Source organism: Gallinula chloropus (genome assembly GCF_964237585.1).
Source record: "Gallinula chloropus genome assembly, chromosome: 1".
NCBI classification, from domain to species: Eukaryota; Metazoa; Chordata; class Aves; order Gruiformes; family Rallidae; genus Gallinula; species Gallinula chloropus.
Genome location: NC_140085.1, coordinates 196,019,312 through 196,042,077, shown reverse-complemented (window position 1 = coordinate 196,042,077; position 22,766 = coordinate 196,019,312). Strand labels below are relative to the sequence as shown.

The 22,766-nt window shown below is 41.5% G+C and overlaps 1 protein-coding gene across 8 annotated transcripts in view; it reads right to left on the bottom strand.

Moving 5' to 3' along the window:
• The window catches only part of DLG2 (discs large MAGUK scaffold protein 2), a gene marked incomplete at both ends in the record, with an annotated part of 916,132 nt that overhangs the window by 33,092 nt on the left and 860,274 nt on the right, over positions 1 to 22,766 (bottom strand). For all 8 annotated transcript variants that reach the window (XM_084264083.1, XM_084264085.1, XM_084264086.1 and 5 more), the window contains one exon: positions 11,403 to 11,478. In XM_084264083.1, coding sequence (XP_084120209.1) covers positions 11,403 to 11,478 — 76 coding nt within the window. The remainder of the gene's footprint in view (positions 1 to 11,402; positions 11,479 to 22,766) is intronic.

Genomic DNA, 22,766 nt, shown 5'->3' with positions numbered 1-22,766 from the left:
TTATATTAAAAAAGAATCAGCCAATGTTTTCAAACATTTACCTAATTGTCCCAACATCATGTGTAAATAATATTTCTGCAGAAAGTCATATTTCAGGCTTCCTAGTTGTGTAAGGAAAATACATCTGTGATAGGCAAAAGCCAAGCTAGAACATTATGATCCATCTCTGCATGTGCTCCTCAGACATTTTCCAGAACTGTATAAATAAATGCCTAATGGAAGCATATTTTAGCTAGGAATTATCACTCCAAGCAAATTATTATTAATATTAGTGGACATCCAATAATTGTCTGGCTTCGAGACAATAAAATGCTTTTGCTTTAGGCAAATTGCATGTGTTTGTTGGGAGTGTTATTGAAAAGTCATTTTGTTTATACAGCCAAAGCCATACTGTGATCCATTCTGGATGATAGATGTTACTGGGAATCATAAACAGATCATAGTGGAAAGACTGTGGGGTTTTTTGAGGGCCTGTCTGAACTCAAGTTTCACTTCAAATGTCTCCAGTGACTGAATTAATATTCTAACATTTTACTCCACTTCATGTCTTCTATTTTTAATCTGACTGAAATAATATAACAGTCCTTAGAAAAACTGTGTACTGGGGCTCAGGTCAGCTCCTAGCCCATTAATGGGAAGGCTTTTTGCCTTCAGCAAGTTAGAAACATGATGTAATGGAAATAAAAGAGAATACTGAATTCAGTTGATATTGCAAATGGAGGTAGCACCAATGAATGGGAAAAGATTTAGAAACTAGAATTTAATTACACAGCAAAGACTGACATTTTATTCCTCACAGTCAAAATTAACCAGAATCGGTAATGTAAACCTTGCAGGAAAAATATTATCTTATGCAGCCTCCTGCTAACAAATACTGTTCAAATAGTCATAAAAAGGGCAAGCTAGAAATTTTTGGACCAAACTAAAGTGTCTGCTATCACAAAGCAAAGTAAACAGTAGATTCACCCTTGTTGTTTGTGATCTCACTACATGAAGGACATGGAGGTTCCTCGAGCGAGTCCAGAGAAGGGCAACCAGGCTGGTGAAGGGGCTGGAGGGCAAATCCTATGAGGGGCTGCTGAGGGAGCTGGGGATGCTTAGCCTGGATAAGACAAGGCTGAGGGGGGATCTTATCACTGTCTACAATCACCTGAAAGGAGTTTGTAGAGAGGTGGGCAATGGTCTCTTCAGCCAGGTGACAGGAGATAGGACAAGGGGAAATGGCACAAAGCTGCACCAGGGCAGGGTCAGATTAGATGTTAGGAAAAAAAAAATCATTGAAGGAGTTGTCAGTGCCTGGAACAGGCTGCCCAGGGAGGGGGTTGAGTCCCTGACTCTGGATGTGTTTAAAAGACTGGTAGATGAGGTGCTTAGAGATATGGTTTAGTGTAGGACAGGAACGGTTGGACTTGATGATCTCAAAGGTCTTTTCCAACCTTGTGATTCTGTGATTCATCTGGGATCACATCAGTGGGATGTGTGTCTGGAGAACTAGTAGGTTCAATAAACTCCCACAGCCCCTGATCCTGTCAGGGCTATTCTGCTGCTTTGCCTGTACCCTGCAGTGTGTCTTGGCCATCTCACTTCATCCTACTGACATGACTTCCTGGGTTGATTTTGGACCTGACTCATCACTACGGATGTTCTGGGAAACATAGGACGGTGGAACAACCTTGGTTCTTGCCACCAGACTTTGTTTGTGCCCTGGGATTGCCCTGGACTGCTGTTGCAGTTTTGTGAGGCTGTGCTGCTGAGACAGGGTTTTTTTTAAGCAGCAGTTAGAGTTTTCTGCCAGCCTAAACTATAAACAATGAGCAATTCAAGGCCAAAGTTGCGGCCTGAAAGATAGCAAGTGTTGGAACAAGCCGCTGCAGCCATGAGGAGAAACAGAGACATAGAGAAGATGCTGTGACCCTACGTTGGAACAAACCCCTACCAGCACTTGCAGCTATGGAGAGAAACAGACACACAGAGATGAGTAAGAGAGAGATTTGCACCGGAACAGGTTTGCTTGGGGGAGGCTGGTGACCCCACAGAGGACTGGGACTGAGAGACATTGTGATTTATGACTGCCTGCCATAGTAGTGACCCACGCCAGGGCAGCTGGTGAATAGATAAAGCCCTGGGGAAAGGATTCAAGTTGGAGAAGTTTTTTTGGGGACTATCTCCTGTGGGTGAGACCCTACAGTACAGCAGGGGGAGGGTGTGGAATGAATGCCCCCCCCCCCCCCGCCCCCTGGCCGAGAGGGAAACCAATTTGCAAGGGACTGACCAAAGCCCTCATCTCCCAGTCCCTGCCCCCCTGTGCTGCGAGCAGGGGGAAGAAGGGAGCAAGATCTTGGCTAAAGGGAAGTCTTCTTAGAATGGAGGGGTGGGGGGAAGGTGCTACCGAGAACCCCATTTTCCCCAGTCCCTGACCCCTGTACTGTGAGTGGGGGCATAATCCTGACTAAAGTCTGCTAAGAAGGGAATGGTGGGGGGAAAGTGTTTTAAGATCTGGTCATGTTTGTTTTAAGATCTGGTCATGCTCTCCACTCCAGTTTCTTCACTGTTCTTTGTAGTTGTAGTGTAGTGTAATAAAGTAGAATGTTTTTTCTCTTCTTCACTTTGTGTTGAGTCTGTTTTGCCCACGTCCATGACAGTGATCTCTCCTTGTCCTTATTTTGACTCCTGAGCCTCTTGATATATATTTTCTCCCCTGTCCAACTAAGAAGGGGAGTAATAGACTGACTTTGGTGGGCATCTGGCCTCCAGCCAGGGTTAAACCATGACAACTGCATCCCTCATTGTGTGGCTGGTGTCACCCTCGGGTCCTGGTGGAACACCCCTCTCCTGCTGCTTCCATCTTGCACTGCATGCAAGTGATTGTCCTCCAGCTGCTATCCTGGGCAACAGAGCTGGCTGCAGTTCACTCTGCCCTCTTTAACCCAAGGTCCTTAAAATTAGCAGTAAGTATAGAAATAGAACCACAACACTGCAGCTGCAGTATTCACTGGATGCTACTTAAAAACTACTGTAGTGGCAAGCTAGAAAAACTATAAAAGAGCTGCATTATGCAGGCAAGCACACGCAGGCAGATTGCTCCAAGGCACATTGCTCCCAGGCATATGTACCTTCAGTTTCTGAAGATTACAGCTACACAAGCCATCATTTTTCTAAGTAACAGGCAGAATACCAGTTGGAGGCCAATTTATAGCTGAGCTGAGCACTTACAGGAGTAAGAGTGCACAGATTTCTTTGAGGAATGCCCCACAGGCAGTCGTTCTCATTAAATAGCAACAAGAAATTAGAAAGACTAGGAGAACAGAGAAAAGTCAGGCAAGATTGGTAAAGAGGGATAAATCTGGCTGAGGCCAAGAATATAGAATATTTAATTGTGTGTCAGTGCCTACGCCACCTTCACTAACCCTCCTCCATATCATCATTGCAGGTAGGTGTATGCTGCCTAATTTATTTTCAACCTCTCTTCTTCTTAGTAAATCACTCCACCTGTGATCCCATACATTTTGGTGTTTGACACTTCCATTATCTTTTATTCGGTGTCTGCTGCTATTTTCTGATCACCAAATTTAGAGGAGGGGGGGGGGAAAGGCAGTGGGTCCTCCTTTTCTTTTTTCATACGTGTATACATGGACAATGAGACACCAACGTGGACAGAAATGCTATTCCCACTCTAGTACGTCTCCTTTCGCTACCGACTGCAACGTAACTCACTGTAGAGCATGTGTTGCTATTTGGCTTTCCAAATCAGCAGCTAGCTCCACAAGGAAGATGAAGGTTTTCAAACACACTCAGATTGCAGATTTTCTTCTGCTTCTATTATGTTCAGGGAAATCCATTTATGATGTCAAATATTTGTAGATTTTTTTTTCTATAGTACAAAGAAAAGTTGGTAAAAATACAGAGTATGTGGAAAGCCTTCTGATTATGGATGACAGAGCTCTCTAATGGTGGTGGAACTATATGTTTAGAAAACTTAAGCCTAGTTAAACACCCATACATACTAAAATTATCTTCAGTTGGCAGAGGAAGGGGCCAGGTATTATAACATATTTTTGTACACTCCAATTTCTGAGCAGAAGGGATTCACTTGGGATTATCACCTTTTTTTCTGCATTGATACACCCAAATCTGCCATGGTGAACCACTAGCACAGATGAAGACAAATAATCCAATCTCCATATACATTGATAGAAGAAATATGAACATCAGTTTAGCCATTTCTACTGATGATGAGAGTGAAGGGCTGGAGCAGACTGGAAGGAACATAAAATTTTTGTCACGGCGGGTCTTTAGGTAGAGACCAGACAAATCTTTGAGACAGAAGGAATGTACAGAAGACACCCTCAGGGCAGGAGGTGGACTCGGTGACCACCTGAGGTTCCTCACAGACAGGTTTTTCTCTGATTTGATGATGAGAGCTGAAAATGCCATGAGCATAAACTGTTTGGAAATAGGTGGGTTGTTTGGAGTTTTTTCTCCAAATACCTAATAAGTTGTCAAAATATGTACTATGTATCAAGTCCTGACAGTCAGTGGATTTTGACATTAGGAGCAGAGGTGCATTGAATATGCATATGGCTTTATTTACACCACAATATCGAGTTTGCTATCTCAGTCAGTTTTAGTTTTTTCCTTTCGTGCCCCAGTGTAGTGTTGTTAAAATGATAATAAAGCACGAGGATGACCTTACATTGCAGGCAGGGCCGTGGGATTCGTGAACAGAATCTGCTCATAAGAAATATTATTAAATGGTATCCAGCTTCTGACTGTCATCATAAATACATTCAGAAGCATTTGAAGGGACAGGCTGAGTGCAATGTAGGTGAACTGACTGGGATATGAAAAAACCTGTGGATGACGAGCCAAGTGAATAGGAAAAAAAGACTAATGGAGAGAGATGGAGCAATACAGTGTGGGTCACAGCCCAGGACCTGCACTACTGATGTGCAGCAGAGCTGCCAGGAGACATTCTCAGCAGGCACCTCGTCCCACTACTGATGGACTGAACAAATCCCTGTGCACCCTGACACACATGTTAAAAATGGAGAGGTTGCAAGAGGCATGACATCTATTCCACTGGGAACTGAAACTGGGCATTTGTCCATAAGACAATGTCCTGGAGTCACTGGCCAAATAAGGTGTGAAATGTAAAGGTGTATGATATAAACAAACAGGTCTCTGAATAACACTGTTTATTATCTAAACATTCAGCCTGGAGAAGAGGAGGGTCTAGGACGACCTTAGAGAAGCCTTCCAGTACCTGAAGGAGCTACAGGAAAGCTTGGGAGGGGCTGTTTTCAGGGACAGGGAGTGATAAGACAAGGGGTGATGGCTATAAACTGGAAGACATGAGATTTAGACAAGGTATACAGAAGAAGTATTTCACTGTGAGGGCCGTGAGACCGTGGCACAGGCTGCCCAGAGGAGCTGTGGCTGCCCCTGGATCCCTGGCAGGGTTCAAGGCCAGGTTGGATGGGGCTTTGGGCACCCTGGGCTAGTGGAGGGTGTCTCTGCCCATGGTAGGTGGTGGAACTAGATGGGTTTTGAGGTCCCTGCCAACCCAAACCAATTGGGGATTCTATGATTATGCTTCAAGACAGTGCAACACTTCTCTGTGAAGAGGCAACATCCAGGAATATTAGAAAAAAGTGAGATGTTGATAAAGGCCTAAGAGCTACAGTTTCCTCTATAAAAATATTTTCAAGAGTCAGTCAGAAAGAGTATATGATCTGACACAGAGAAAAGCAACAGAAATGCTATTTTTGTCTTCCAAAAGACTGGTTGTAATTACAAGAGTTGAGAAAACAGCAGATTCCCAGCTCATCTCTTTTCACTCTGTAATATTTCCATCATTGTTTGACATTCTTTTTGACTCAGTAAAAATCTGAAAAGCCCTCAACTACCGTGTGTTTTAGGATTAAAAATAGAAAGGCTACCTTTTTCAGCCTCAAGCCTGTGGTAAGGAGAATTACAAGGGGTTCAGTGTCATGCTTTGGCAGATGTATAACCCTGCTCACAGCTACTAACATGTTCTACCCCTTTTGGCCCGAAGGTGACTGTCAGAAAATACTTGGGATGTGATCTTTAGTTCAGTGTAGCATAAGACATACTTTAAAATTACATTTGTGCTCACATAACTCCTGTAGCTTTATCCAGCATAAATATCAGACATAAACCTTTGGATTGTTCTTTCTTCCACTGATTATCCATAGCCCATTGGGACCCACAGAATGAGACAGCAATTGCTTAGGAAGTCGCAGCTGTGTTGTCTTATCTTCATGGATATTCTGTGTGTTTGAATCTTTAAGGTAGCCAGTGTCCTGGAAAGCCTGCCTTCTGCTGCAGAAGCATACAGCAGCCATAGGGAACCAAAGGGGTGGATTGGTTCTTTCATACTCCAGCCACCTTCAGTAATGATTCAGCTGGTGAAGAAAATTACTACAATTACATGAATGCAGCTTGAGACTGAAGTTGGTCAACTCAACTGAAGCACAGCCTTGCTTAGAGAAATCCTGTTTCCATCACTGTTTGCATTCTTTTCCTTATTACACAGGTGTTAACAGCTCTCACTGGTTTGATATCTTAAAAACGTTAATAGGATCTGGAATTCTGATGATGTCTCTGAAACTGAGAAATTAAGTTTCTTTTGGTCAAAATAAACAGAACATGAAAGAAAAGTAGCCCTATTGGGTTAAACCAGAGATCTGTACTTGGCATTGGTGAGGCTGCACCTCGAGTGCTGTGTCCAGTTCTGGGCTCCTCACCATAAGAAGGACCTTGAAGTCCTGGAGTGAGTCCAGAGAAGGGCAACCAGGCTGGTGAACGGGTTAGAGGGCAAATCCTATGAGGAACGGCTGAGGGAGCTGGGGCTGTTTAGCTTGGAGAAGAGGAGGCTGAGGGGAGACCTTATCACCACCTACAACTACCTGAAGGGAGGTTGTAGAGAGGTGGGCGATGGTCTTTTCAGCCAGGTGACAGGAGATAGGACAAGGGGAAACGGCACAAAGTTGGGCCAGGGAAGGTTCAGATTGGACATTAGAAAAAAAATTTTTACTGAAAGAGTTGTCAGGGCCTGGAACAGGCTGCCCAGGGAGGTGGTTGAGTCACCTTCCCTGGATGTGTTCAAAAAAAGGGTAGATGAGGTACTCAGGGATATAGTTTAGCATAGGATGGGAACAGCTGGACTTGGTGATCTTAAAGGTCTTTTCCAACCTTGTGATTTTGTGATTATGATCATGCATTCTAGTTAGCCCAATAACTATTTCTGAAGTTGTCCAATAACAGATATCTAAAAGAAAAAGTAGAACAAACAGGATCCTTCCCCTTTTATAACCTCTCTGCCTCTTGAAATCCACAATTAGCATTTCCTGAGCTACATGACAAAAGTATTAAAAGTTGTCATTGGATACACTGCTTGCTAACTTATCTAATTCCTTTTTAACTTATTTTTGTACAATATCCTGTAGTAACTCTCACTGGAATTTAATTATGCATTGTACAGATAGGTACTGTCCGTTGCTTGATTTAAATTTGAGACCAGGAGATTTCACTGCAGCTCTCTAACTGTGATTCACAATCCCTGGCTTTGTACCGTCTTGATTTTATACTTCTATTTCATAAGCCGTGGATTGGAGAAGTCCAATCAAACAAATTAAAAGAGATTCCAATATTCTAAATTACATTTTAAAATAATCCTGAACTAATTTTCTAGATGAGGCAATGCACCCACATTTGGACTGAAAAAGAGGAACTTTTGGTCCTTTGAAAAGGTGATCCTTTAGCTATCCCTGCTACCAGGTTTGTTTGCTGAGCGTTCTCAAACACCTTTCTAGTGAGACACAAGAAGCTGATCAGCTACGAATGTCACACCATCTGTAGTACTTTCTTTGTATCTTTTCCCTTTAATACCAAATTTTTAATCTGGGATTAAAAATGAGGCACGAACAGATGAAAATTCACAGGACTTTTAAAACTTGCAGATTACCAGGCAGATCATGTTTTAAAATCAGAGAGAGAGCTTATCTCAAAGAAATTTCGCCACTGCCTCATAAAACATTTACCATGGCTTCTTAGCTCTATAAATATTTCTTCTATAGGGTAAGGAAGGTATAGAGGCAAGATGCCTGAGGTAAAATCACAGCACGATAGACCTCTGCAAAAAACCCTCAAGCATTCTCTGTATTCGGTTCATTTTGTTAAAAAATACTCCTGTGCACATCTCATTGATGGCATTGATGATGGAATTGAGAGCACCCTCAGCAAGTTTGCGGATGACACCAAGCTGAGTGGTGTGGTCGACACCCCAGAAGGAAAGGAAGCCATCCAGAGGGATCTTGACAGGCTGGAAAGATGGGCCTGGGGCAACCTAATGAGGTTCCACACAGCGAAGTGTAAGGTCTTGCACTGGGGCCGGAGGGGTACCAGACATATTTACAGACTGGGAGATTTGCTCCTGGAGAGCAGACCTGCTGAGAAGGACCTGGGGCTTCTGGTGGATGAGAAACTTAACATGAGCCAGCAGTGAGCTCTTGCAGCTTGCAAGGCCATTGGTATCCTGGGCTCAATCAGAAGAAGGGTGATCAGCAGGGACAGGGAGGTGATTGTCCCTCTCTACTCTGTCCTCGTGAGGCCCCATCTGGAGTACTGTGTCCAGATCTGGGGCCCTCAATACAAGAAAGACATAGAACTGACGGAGAGGGTTCAGAGGAGGCCACAAAAATGATGAGAGTGCTGAAGCACCTCCCCTACAAAGAGAGGCTGAAGGAGCTGGGCTTGTTCAGCCTACAGAAGAGAAGGCTGTGGGGGGACCTCATTGCAGCCTTCCAGTACCTGAAGGGAACATATAAACAGGAGGGGAATCAACTGTTTAAAAGGACAGACAATTGCAGGACAGGGGGGAATGGATTGAAACTGAAGGAGGGAAGGTTTAGATTAGATATTAGGGAGAAGTTTTTTACAGAAAGAGTGGTGAGGTGCTGGAATGGGCTGCCCAGAGAGGTGGTGGATGCCCCATGCCTGGAGGTGTTCAAGGCCAGGTTGGCTGGGGCCCTGGGCAACTTTGTGTAGATCCAGGCCTGGAGGTTGGTGGCCCTGGCTGTGGCAGGGGGGTTGGAACTCTGTGATCCTTGGGGTCCCTTCCAATTCAGAACATTCTATGATTCTATGAAAATCTCCCAATTTCATCTTTAGAGTAAATTAAGACAGTGCCATTGGCCCACACAAACATGAATGTATGAGCACAAAGGTGCAATACCTATGCATAAGCCCATTGCTATATGAATTTTAGCTTGATTTCCAACAGAAGAGGTCTCTTAGGCTTACTGCAGCCCTGTTTATGTGGATTAAATTTCCTCCAGACAAAAGAAGTGAAGCATGCATGGTTATACAGTTTACACCTCTTCTTTTTGAGCACTGAAAAATGAAATGGAAATGCTGATCCCTCAAATGCACGTACATATACGTCTACACAAACAGTTCATTTTGCATCTTGATGCTTAATTTAACACTGAACACTTCTTCCCTTCATGCTCTTTCAAACACAAGCCTACACTATCTTTTCCAAAAAAGCCTTGAAATTGTTGGATTGCTTGAATTTTTTTTATAGACATAAACTAATTTTATCAAATGCTAACAATAGAAAATGTGGTCCCAAAAGGGGTACGATGGTTTTGGTCTGTAATTACACAATTTCCTAAGCACTGAAACAAACATTGATGTGAGTGGCTGGGAGATAAATGCTACACTGATGACAAAAATGGAAAAACAATTTGGGGAATCAAGAGGTAATTAAATTCTTGACAGATTCACTTGAATAAGGACCATTAGTTATTATGAATGAATTATTCCCCTGAGGCTTTGATTATATACAGGAAATAGACATTTAACAAGTGATTTCATTGGCAATATAAAGCTTATTTTTTCCCAAAATAAATAGCAACATTAATTTACAGGGCTGTAGAGAGTGGTCATTTAAAACTAAAAATGGAGTTCTGACTTCTGAAGAAATGCAATGAGATGGGTAAGTCCTTTCACAATGCAGTTTATTACATATTTTATACCGAGTTATCTGCATATGCAAATAATATGCAGAAGCTGAACTCTGATTCCATGTACGTTGTAAATCTGCAAAGCTGGTTTTGGTCAGTGTAATTGCTCTGTATTTGCACTGAACAGAGTAATTGTTCTGCAGAGCAGTAACAGAAGTTATTTGCAAGTCTGAAATTTGATTTTGCTGAGATGCAGAGGCTTGGGACCTACTGTGCTAGGAACTGCATGTTCATGGCAAGAGGAACTTCTTATCCTGCTGACTGTCTAAGTGAAGGGACGGAATAAGCTGGGATAAAGGAACTATTATTAGTCCCATTACAGAGGGAAATGAAGCAAGAAAAAGGAGATTAAGAACGAGAATTTCAAACTAGGCAGAGGACCACAGGAATGGCTGAACCACTTGGTTTTGTCCCTTGCTAGCACCTACATGCCACTGTGTCCTCTCATCACCCGGTTTTGGCCCTGCCTAGTGCCTCCTGCAGTGAAATGGGACTTTTTGCTGATGGTTTCTGAAGCCCTGCCACTTAGTTTGCTCACAGAAGCCCTTGGTTGTGAACCCCATGTATGCCAACTGGACTGTTGTCAAAAATAAATCCCTGCAAATGTCAAGTACTTAGTACTGCTACCAATGTGGGCTACACTTCAGCAGAAAAATATACCTCAACAGCCAGGACTGGGGGCATTTCTCCTGCTATAACTCTTGCCAGCCAGACGGCAATGGACAGGATACTAAACATCAGGTTAATGGAACCCATTGAGGGTCGGGAACAACAAAGCAATGCTGCAGCACAGTGAAAGTGGGAACACTGTTCTGTCCAGATAGTGATGGTGGAAGGGAACTTGTGTGTTTTGTGTTGGCTGGCCCATCATGCCTGCTGTGAAACACAACTGTGTTCAATGTCTGTCACAACTGTCAAAACAGAACAGCCGAAACATAAATTTTGCATCTGGGACTTTTAACTTTCAACTTTTTCTTTGAGATTGAACAGCTTTTGAAGCCAGGGAATTTACACTTCTTGCCCTATTTCATGAAATAATTATCCATCTGCATTTGTTTTTAACATCTTTGCTTCTCTATCCATCATTTAACTACAATCACAGCTCTAACAATGCCCTTAATTTCCTCAGTATCTTCCTCAGCACTCTCAGTCAGTACTATTATAAAAAAAGATGCTATTATTAAGAAGATTATATTGCATGATATGATACTGCTGTCTGTATTTCACTATACTTCAGGTCTTGGTTGCAACAATCTAAATATTCCTTATGTTATGTTGCTAAAATCTTCTGTGCTCTGAAACATATAAAACCCCTACAAAGTGCAAATTCAGCAGGTTTCGCTATTTACGTACCCCTTTTGCATCGATTACACCAGGTTTCGCGTTGAATTTCACCGTCTTCAAACGCGCACGCTCCTTCCTTTCGACTCTGGGGAAAAGAAAACACAAAGAAACACACATTGATTATAGCAGCCTTTTGTATGGTTTTCTTGATATCTGATATATCAAGAACATTGGTGGCTTATTATGCATAAAGTGAGCATTTAAAAGCAAATTTTATAAACTGGAAAGAGAGAGACATTGGGTGACTTCCTTAGCCAAGCAGCAGTTTTCTGGCAAACAAGGGCTTGGCTTTGAGGAGTCTTGGTTGACCTACACCATAAGAAGTGCACTCCCTCCCAACACACATGGGAGCACAGTAAAAGCATATTAAGGACAGATTTTTCCTCTCTTATTTCAGCTGTCCAAAAATCAGGCAATCAGAATTCTTTTGTGGTCAGAGGAATGAAACAAGGATAGAGAGAGAATAAGCTTGGTGCTTTCAGATGTGCACTTTATGATGGAGTAAATTTTTGTGCGGGCACCTTTTTGCCTTCCTACAGAAGGAACTCTGATTCCCTAGCTTACATAAATGATGAACTTTTAGGTCATCCAACTAAAGTAAAATGAATCCCATAATTTCTGAATCTATTTTCAAAAAACACCCTATGTTTCCAGAGTCATGAGCTGCTTAAAAAATACCTTAAAATACTTTAAAATTAGCTGAAAATGCCTTACCAAATAGCATGTGACACACCGTGGTGGTGAATGTTGTCTAAACTTATGGCAGATGCAAAGTAAAAAGAATGAAGCTTCACCCGATGGGTTGAGAAGATGTAAGGAATTGCAGGTGCTGGAAGGGAGAGTGTTGCCATTTCTTACTGCCCCCAGCAGTACCACAGAATTGTAGGGATTGGAAGGGACCTCTAGAGATCATCAAATCCAACCCCCCTGCCAAAGCAGATTCCCTAGAGCCTCTCATTGCTCCCTTCTCCAGCACAGAAAAGTGACCGACTAATAAAAGTGAATAGATTGTAATGGATTTAGAGATATAATCAGCCAACTGACATGATCCAGTTGCTGGTCTGGCTGGAGCAGACTAGAAGGGAAAGGGAACCTCCTTTCTCTTATGCTTCAGAGAAACCTTTGCCTTGAATCTTAAAGAAAAACAGAATCTCTTACTCACTTGAGCTTGAGGGAGGTACCTAGAAGCTTTCCAGGGGCCAGTGTGGTTTTGGGCAATCATTAAAAGATGTGTTAGGTGTTTTAAGTTTTCTCAAATTACCTTAAACCCCTAAACCAACATTCACTGTGCAGACACAGAGGGTCTGCTCATAGCTTGGAAGAGCCCTTTGACAACGGTCCCTGTTTAAATATTTGGTTCTGTGATACCAACTTTGCAAAACCACAGATTTTTAAGGGTGTTGCCTTCAGCTCAATGGAAGTAATTTTGAATATGCCATCACTGGAAAGTTTGTCTTGTTTTAAAAACCTTAGTTGCAAATTAATTTCAGATTTGTCTTCTGATAGAGGGAGATATGGTATTTGTTACAAAATTCAAGTGCAGACTAACTTTCTTGAGGCTTTGATTATGTAAAATTACACAGTTGTGACAAAAAAGAACATTTCTGAGGAGATGTACAAACGCTCAGGGGCAGAAGAGCTATTTTCAGCTACTCTAAAACACCTTGAATCGGGTAGCTGCTCTTATTTAAACCATGCCCTCCACAGACAGCGGTGAGCAGATAGAAGGAAAAAAGATTGCTTTTCTGACTCCTTTCAGTGAAGACCTCAATGTGAGTGGGTAAGTCCTGAAAACAAAGATAGGCAGGTTCACTTCATCAAATAATGTGCCCAAATAGGAGAGGACAGAAGCTGCAACTGAAAAGCAAACAAAAGCTTCCTTCTGCATGTTTGAGAGCAGATTATACAAACTGAGAGGGGAGACCTCATTGCTATCTGTGGCTTCCTGACAAGGAGGGGGAGTGAAGGGGCAGGCGCCAATCTCCTCTCTTTGGTGACCAGGGATAGAACCCAAGGGAATGGCATGAAGCTGCGACAGGGGAGGTTTAGGTTGGATATTAGGAAGAGGTTCTTTACTGAGAATGTGGTCAGGCACTGGAACGGGCTCCCCAGGGAAGGGGTCACAACACCGAGCTTGGCTAAATTCAAGAAGCATCTGGACAATGCCCTCAGTCCCATGCTTTGACTTGGCTGGCCTTGTGTGGAGCCAGGAGCTGGACTTGATGATTCTTAGGGGTTCCTTCTAACTCAGGAGATTCTGTGATTCTATGGTTCTATACATTTTGGGTGTTTTTCTTTGGGGTAATTCTAGTCTGGCCTCCTGAACTGACCACCCATTAGCAGGTGGGTGCACTGGGTGAGCTCATCTTCAAGAGCAGTTTAATACAAATAAATGTGGGATGTGTTCACCAAGACTGTCACATGAGACAAAACAAAGTGCTCAAAGGGACAGCAAATGGGATATTTGCTGTGAAAGCTCAGTACAGATCTCTGCTAAAAACCCAGAGGAAGCAGCCCCTGTGAGCCCACCGCCTGGGACCCGAGAGCCCGAACTGCAATGTGATACGACCCAGAACTTAGTTTAGTCTGTACAGTACTGGTATTCATATCTTTAAACATGAAATGGTCTAATGAAAAGCCTCAGAAGTCATTTGGTCCTGACAATACAGGAGAGGAGTTGTTATATTGTATAGGCAATGCCTTGAGCAGGAGAAAATACTGAGGAAAAAAAATTGCCCTTTGCAGAAAAAAAGATACCAAAATCATTGGCAACGAGCTGATGCTGAACAAATCAATTCTAAAGAAAATACAGGTTTAGTTTTTAATGTTTAATATTTTTAGTTAGCAAAATAGGAGAGCAATGTGTGGCACCTTGATCCATTTGTATCGTAGAATAAAGACTGGACAAACACACATTACTGTTCTCAGTATAGACGGAAAAAAAGAGACACACAAGGCAGGCATAAGGGACACAGCACTAGATAATTTGGTGTTTCTGTTCCTAATTACTATGGGTCAATATCCTGAATTACCATTATTCAATGAGTGAGTGCTATTTTAAAAACATTAGTAAAATGAAAATCCATTCGCATACTGAAATAGATGCAGTATTTTACCCGTGGGAAAACTGTATAGCCTTAGCCTCTTTGGAAAGTTTGTCATTACCAGCTTTACATATGTAAATACAGAAATTTAAACTTTTAACATAGTATGCTTAAATAAGAATGCTAGGAATTAAAGAAAAAAAAATCTAAGAAGGGGTGAGCTCTCCCCTGTAACAAAATCAACCCTCAAGAAAACAGTTGCAGAAATAAAGTCTAAAGAAAGGAAGAAGCTATTCACATCCTTACCTTGACTAATAGGGTCATTACTATAAAAGTGACATTTATTACCTTTGCAAAATCATCTACAGAATCTATCATCTACTGACCCAAGCAAAAAAAAATCTGATCATCTACCTATAATTGAAACAGTAACTCTGTTTGTCTAAGGTTAGGAATTGCTCTAGGAAATCTAAGTTGCATCCTGCAAAGTTAGCTTCTAAAAGCTCAATAGTGTATTTTTATTAGACAATAAATAGCTGGGAATAAAAGTAAGGTTTATTATATCCTCCAAATTGGCGGAGATATAACCCTTTTTCTAACTTTCACAAATGACATTAGAATGCATTCCTGTAAACCCCTTGGTTTCTAAGCCTGGATAGTAAGAATACCTAGTTTGGCTTAATTATTTTTTAAAAAATACAAACTCTAGTCCTTTGTTAGAATGATAATTAACACAACATGTTTCCTCCTGTATGAGTGGGCTTATATATTTCCTATTGAAACAGTGAATGCTGGTTACTATAGTTACAGTTTAAATTTAGAATAAATGCATTTCTCTATAAGTGTGAAATATTCACATGGAAACAGCTCGAATGCAGCTTTCAAATTAAATCTATGTTATTAAAAACACATGAATAGTCTTAAACTTAAACTAGCAGATGAACTCCCTTGATAGTAACGGTAAGAAATGAAGACTTGAGGCTGTGTAATTGCCTAAATAGGATGGATGCCTTCTGAGAAAATAATTAGCTCAAATGAACACAGTATTCTACTTATTAATCTGTGTTAACATTTAAACTCATTCCAGTCCTGTCCAACTTCCTAAAATATCTGCTTTTGACTTTGTTTCCTATTCGCTGAGTAAAGAAATTTGGAAATTAACCCTGAAGAGTGAATCTTATTTATGAAATTTGTCATAATTGCATTAGCAGCCATGGAGGCATCACTGTTTTCTACAGGCATGGCAGGGAGGAGAGGAGCTGCAGAAACATTCTGCATTGCTTTGAGAAGTATATAAATTATGTCATTAAGTGCCATTAATCCTCCAGGCAAACATACCAACAACACTCATACATGCTCAGCATGCCTGCTGAATATTACAAACATTTCACAACTGGGGACTGTATAAGGGTAGTACATGGTGTTGCCTCCCATTACAATTTCCCTGAGACCTTCCACAATAAGACTGTTCTCTTATAATTTAGTTGAACTGTAGACTTCCAAGTGGAAATTTCATGTGTCTCAGGGTGATGACATTACTGTTGTTGCCTGAAGTGCCAATGAAATGGGTTAGCTGTCAGAGAAAGGCTAGGGTAAAATAAATAGGTTTTCCCAGTTTTTTACGGGTAGCTCTCTGCAGCTACCTGAAAGGAGGCTGCAGTAAGGCAATTGTTGGCCTCTTTTTCCTAGCAACTAGGACAAGGCAAAATGGTCTCAAGTTGTGCCAAGGGAGGTTCAGATTGGATATTAGGAAAAATTTCTTCATGGAAAGAGTGGTGAAGAATTGGAACAGGCTCCCAGGGAGATGGTGGACTCGCTACCCATGGGAGTGATCAAAAAATGTGTAGACATGGAGATTTGGAACATGGTTTAGTGGTTATAGTGGTATAGGGCTGATGGTTGGACTTTCTGATCTTGAAAGTCTTGTCCAACCTTGATGATTCCATGACTGTGATTCTAAAGCACTTCAGCTTAGGTGCTCTACTGCCTTCACATGTTTGGGCTGGGATTTGAAATGTGGCAGAGGGGTACTCTGGTATGAGGAATACACCTCTCCTTTTTCCTGAAGGAATCAACCTGGTATCTGAATGCCTGAAAAGTGTTGGTTTTCACATGGTCTGGAGAACTGTTAGAATTTAGGTTGGTTAATCAAAGATTCAGTCTTTGTTGAGGTGATTGGCGTCCAGGACTACAGTGAACTAAGATATTTCCATTATTTCTCATCTGAGCTATCAGGAAACTTTTGCCATAGAGGTAAAAAAGGGAACTAAACGATAATGATAAAAAGTATTGAATAGCAGTTCTTTTAGCATCATTGATCCAACTCTTTAAAAATACATTTTCAAGAGGAACACTAATTCAAACGCTTTTAGTACTTTTTTTTTTTTTGAATCTTCGGTTCTGCAATTGCTACATTTAAAGAAAAATAAACTTGACCCCCTTTCTCCCCAAGACAAAGGCAGTTTTTGCACATAAAGCTTTTGCAGCAGCTGACATTGTGAATGCCTGAATAGCACACAAGTGTAAATTCTTTACATGGCTTTAGCTGACAGCAAACCTACTATTCTTTGGACAACATTTCGATCAACCAGCTGAGGGAGTTGCTCTTAAAGGAAGAAATACTTCAAATTGTATCCATTTCCCATTCACCATTGCTCCACAAAACAGGATTATGGGGAGGGTTGGGCAAAACGGAAAGCGAAAGGAGTGGATTCCCATCTGCCAAATTTACAGAGGCCCAAATTTCCAATCCCAACTCGCCTGATGTACACATTGCTCCCACGACCCTTTCTAATCATGTATCTTCTTGATAGAGCTATGCCTAAGGGATGGAGGAAAGCACAGATATGATTTCCAAAACTATTTCATTGCTCAAGTCCCATTTTAAAAAGTGCCTGGGGGTCACTAAAACTCAATGAGATTTCAAGAAATGTTCAGAAACACCTACATCCAGCATTCACATGTGACTTGAGAGGTGAAAAGCTCTGACCCCCACGTGGAGACAACATCATGTAGCACAACTGATGGGCATTTCATCCCAGCTTTCCACCAGCTCTCCAAGCGTAGCCCTGTGTACAGTGAATTAGTCTAGGACTACCTGAGATCCGGACTATAACCTTTATATTCCTTTCTTCTTGAAATGTTTCTTGGTAGCAGACACCTCACAGCTCTTTTAAAAAAAAAAAAAATGGTGAGGTTTTATTCTTCTCTTCTCATGTATAGCTAAAATTCTGGAGAGGTACACCGAAAATATACCTCAGCCTTTAGTGTTTCCTCACTACCAAGTTCAAGACCTCAGTTCTTTGGGATGCTGTTCTCTTCCAACTCCACTTCTGAGGAGCGTATTACTGGGATGCAGCACCCACTGCACTGCAGTTGCTGTCTCCCTTTGTGTTTCTGGGCACACGTTGCTATTGAAAATGGGTCTCTGGCATTTTTCAAAATGAGACTTTCAGTTCTTCGTGTGCACTGCAAACAAGGAGAGATCAAGCATAACTCCACCAGACATGAACTGTGATCCTCCGTCACCGGGGGTTAATGGACCACTGGGAATTTTGCCAGTGCCTTTCTAAAAGCACTAATCCTTTTTCACAGCAGAAATGTAAAATATCAAGTGAGACATGCTTTATTCTTCAGTAACAGTGTTCATCACTGCTGTAGAATACAGATGCAAGCTGCAAATTGATGTCAAGAATTAAATAAAATGGTTACAGTAGCCTAATTTGCACAGATTTGGCACTGAGGTGCTCTGCAGAATGAAAGTTATTTCCAAATCCAGCATGAGAACTATAGTAAGGGGAGCTTTCAAATACAGGAACGCAACATAAAATGGATCCTTGAAAGACTTTGCAATATTTTACATCTTTGTTAACGTGTTTCGTCCTGTCTTGTGTTGCCATTTCCAGGTCATCCACATTATATTTGTTTTGCTTGCCCATCAGGTGAAAGATAAGTGAAATACATATTGCTATTTATAGTCCAAATATGTGAATGCAGTTCCTAGTTTTTTATTGCTTTCATCCTCTGCACTGCTTGGTCTCATTTATACGAGGCCAGAGATTGCCAATACATTCCCATTCTCAAAACTATTCTGGAGCGTTCCTGAAGTGGTATTCTTGCAACAGAACATGTATTTTTCAGCTAGAGAGAGCCACCCCCAGTGACTTGCTTATAGGGAGCAGCTCAGCACCTGGTCAATATTTCACAAAAAGAGTAGACCATTAGGAAGTGAATTCTCATAAAACTGTAGAACAGTCTTATGTGGTTTAAAGGCTAAGGGCTGTTTTCCTTCAGTATAAAAGATTCCCGTCATTGCAGGAGAATGGGAAGAGGTTTATAGATACACACAGGTATCAATTTTACTCCATATGCATTGGTTCCAATTACATCAGTAAGTGTAGTCGGGCAACTTATTTTAGAGAAAGCTTATATGATTATGCCATGCTAAAAAGTTTTATCATGTAAGGATTAAAGTCTTAAGGATGTTTAGAAAGGTAGGCAATTTATAGGAAACCATTAAAACCAAAACTCACTTGAGTGGATAAACATGCCCTTCTGCCAAGCTGAGCAAAATAACAAATCTGAGTTGGCTTTTTGCCCATGGGGACTTGTGCGCTGGGAAAACCTCTTGTTCTTTGTCCTTAAATGTTTGTGAAACATTGGGTTTTATGTACTTTTCCCCCCATTTTGCTCTGAAAGGAGAGTGTGGTTACATGTATTTGTGGAAAGAATGTTGTTTATTTGAGAACACAAATACACCTTGAACTGGTGGTAGCAGAGATGGGAGTTACATAACCTTTTGCAATCAGACAGACTTAAACTACCTGAAAATGAAAACCTTAGAGCGATGTCCAGTCTGAGAGTGTTTTTGTGGCTGGGCATCTTAAAGACAACAGAAAGATGAATGTATTTATTTTTGTACTTTGGGACCAAAACCTCATTACCTACAGTGGGAGCAGTAGTAGAAGTGCTGAGGTACGGACATTCTGGGGCACTCTGTGTGAAACCAATGACTAAATGGTTTTCAGACTCAAGTCAAGTAGATATACACACGCCACAGAAAATACTGAAGCTTGACATTCAAGAAGTGGGAGGTTGTGTGGGGCTCGCAAGTAGGGGTGTTTCTGTGTGCAGAGACTCAGCGAAGAAAAAGTGAAGAGAACTGGATGTGTAAAATCAATCCTACAGCAAATTAAAATCTCTTTACTTCTGAATTAGAGCATTTGTCTAGGAATGTAATGCACTCTAATTTATGCACATTGGTTCTGTGCTTTTTGTTGATTTGCTTGAACTAATGTGAATGTTTCCATGGGGAGGGAATCTTAGACATTTGCTGCTCAGCTTGCTACTGCCCTTTACAGGAAGCTGAATTTGTTTATTTATCTGGACAATAGGAAGGACAAAGAGGCAAATAAAAAATCTTGTCATCAAAAGACCAGTTTTATGTAGAAACTAAAATCTAAATCTATGCATCTGTATGTCTACATGTAACAAAGCCTAATATAAAACTAATTCTTTTGGTCATTCTAGTATAAACCAGTATTTTTGATGATAGGAGAGCAATTAACATGCATAAACATAGTGCACAGAAAAAAGCACGGGCTCCCTAAGACATTGGTAGAGAACTGATAGTTCTTCCCTCACCTTGGAGACCCTGCCCAGCTGTGACAGGGGAGGTTTAGGTTGGCTGTTAGGAAGAGGTTCTGTACTGAGAGGGCAGTTGGGCACGGGAACAGGCTCCCCAGGGAAGTGTTCCCAGCACCGAGCTGGACTGAGGTCAAGAAGTGTCTGGATGATGCCCTCAGTACCCTGCTCTGAGCTCGCTGGGCCTGTGTGGAGCCACGAGTTGGACTTGATGAACCTTATGGGCCCCTTCCAACTCAGAAGACTCTATGATAATAACTGTCCCCTGCTCTCACCTTAGACATAGCTTGGATGAAACTTTGTGGTGGCTGTGGAACCATTAGAAATGTTGCCTGCAGTATTCATGCACATTTATTAATATTATGACAACCATTTGATGACAAAACACAGCTGAAGTAGTTTGCAGTCTCTTATGCTGAAGCTCTACTGTTCCAAACATCAGTACGACACAACATCACAGCACTTTTATAACATTATATTTGGTTTCTACCCAACTGGCAACTCAGCCCCATGGCTGAGAACAACAGCTGTAATCAGACAACAAATACATACTCAAAACCAGACAAAATGCTGTTTTCAGATGCAGAAGGGGTTGCAGTGATATTTTAGCACTGCAGGATACTGAGTATTTCATTTCTGCCAATCCCCACTGAGGTCACTGGCTCAGCAGTTCACGAGATTTGGTCCTTGCACGGATCAGTGGAGAAACACATGGTCACCCTCATTTCTTTATGCTGCCTCTTCCAATAACCCTCCTCCAGCTCCAGTGCTACCCTCCAAAACTCTTAAAGCCTGACTTTAACAATCAACAAGGCAACAAGTCCACACTGAAAGCTAATGTCAAATAGCTTTCAAACTCTATTGAGTGACTAAGAGCTAAAGTCTGGTAATGTATCCAACATTTTGGAGAGAATAATGAATGGCAGCTGCCCTGTAATTACAAATTATTATTTCTTATGGTATATCACATCATAGAGGAGAAAACGAGCATGGAGTCTTGGTTTAGCATTATCAGCTCATGCTAAAATGCCATTATTTGAAGGGGTCTGCTCTGAAAACGTAAAAAAATCAAACCCAAACCAACCCAGCTACTTTAAGAGTAAATTAGAATGAAACAGAGCCTTAAGGAAGTAATGTAATGTACTTATGGCTTTGTGTGTATACATACATACAATTATGTATTTGTATACATATGCATATATATATTTACATACCTCAGAGTAAAATTGAAGGGCTCATTGCCTTTCTGTACTATTCAAAAATGATTTCACTTATTAAAAAGGCAGGAATAGTATATTAACACTTGCTGGACAAGAGATAAAGGAGCAAACCAGATAGCTAAGACTCACCCTTGTACTAATAATCCCTGGGTTTGTATAGCCTTGCCCTGACCCAAAGGGTAAAATCCTTTTGGTCTCATGGATAATATTCCTGTATATATATATAGGCAGAGGAACCAAACCCTACCAAACCAACGCCTAAAAAAACCACAACCCTGAAGAAAAGGAGCAGAAATGACCAGGGGATTGAAAAGTACAAGACAAATATAAAATCTCTTCAACCTACAACGTCACAGGAAGCTCAGCTTGCAGGACAAGCCACAGCCCAACAAACAGATCCCCTCTTTTAGCAGTATTTCTCTGCTAGATATACAAATGCCATATTACACATAATGCAATGCGTATAGAAATAGTCCCATATAAACTATGAGAGATGTAACAGCCTGGAGTAACAAGATCAGAAGAAGATTTCCATGCTCTAGATGCCTACATTTGGTTAAATGAATCCCAGGACTGGTTTACACCAGCATCTCATAGTCAATAACCCACACTTGCAGAGGAAATTCAACTCCCAATTAGTACGTTCTGGCAAGTATGATGAGCTTTATTCTCTGCAGATCAGCTCTGTGTGCATTGATTGCTTATCCTCCCCTGGGGTGGTGTAAATGACCACAGAAGATGTTGGCAAGAGCATATCAGTCCCACTGGCTCTAAGGGATCATCCGGAATCCACAGAAAGGAAATGATACTTTTCCGTGCAATGGAAAAAAATCACCTTGTACAACGAAAAGCTTTTGTGAAATAATAGCAACCCCACCCCCCTTCCCCTGCTCCCCCCTGCTCAGGTGCCTCACATCATTACATTAGTGCAGACAGAAAATCAGATGCCATTGATTTTTGCAGCCCGCTCAGATTCACAAGTAAAGAATCTGGATGACAAGTGAAGAGCACGGTAGCTATACAGCATCTTTTCAAATTCAAGACTCTTATTTTTAGACTCTAACCAACCTATTTTCATCTTGCCTACTTTATTTTTAATTTTTTTTTCCTTTCTCTTTTCTCCCATTGTTTCCTAAGCCACTATCTCTTTCCTAGGCTGTATTACTTATCTGACCTTGACTAGAGAGCCTCTATCTTTTCTCCTTGAAAACATCCCTGCAGCTTTGCACATTACACATCACACTGCGAGTCAGATTTGTGCACACACTTCCCTTGGTAATAACCGAATAGGCTTTCCTCTTCTCACAAGGTGTGACCCAATCCTGTTCTTACAACAGCATTAACTGTGGCAATTAACAGTGGGCAAGTGTTCTTTTTTCAGATGGAGAGGGACTGTTTATCAAGGAGTGTATGGGTGGGAAGGCCCTGGCACAGGGTGCCCAGAGAAGCTGTGGCTGCCCCTGGAT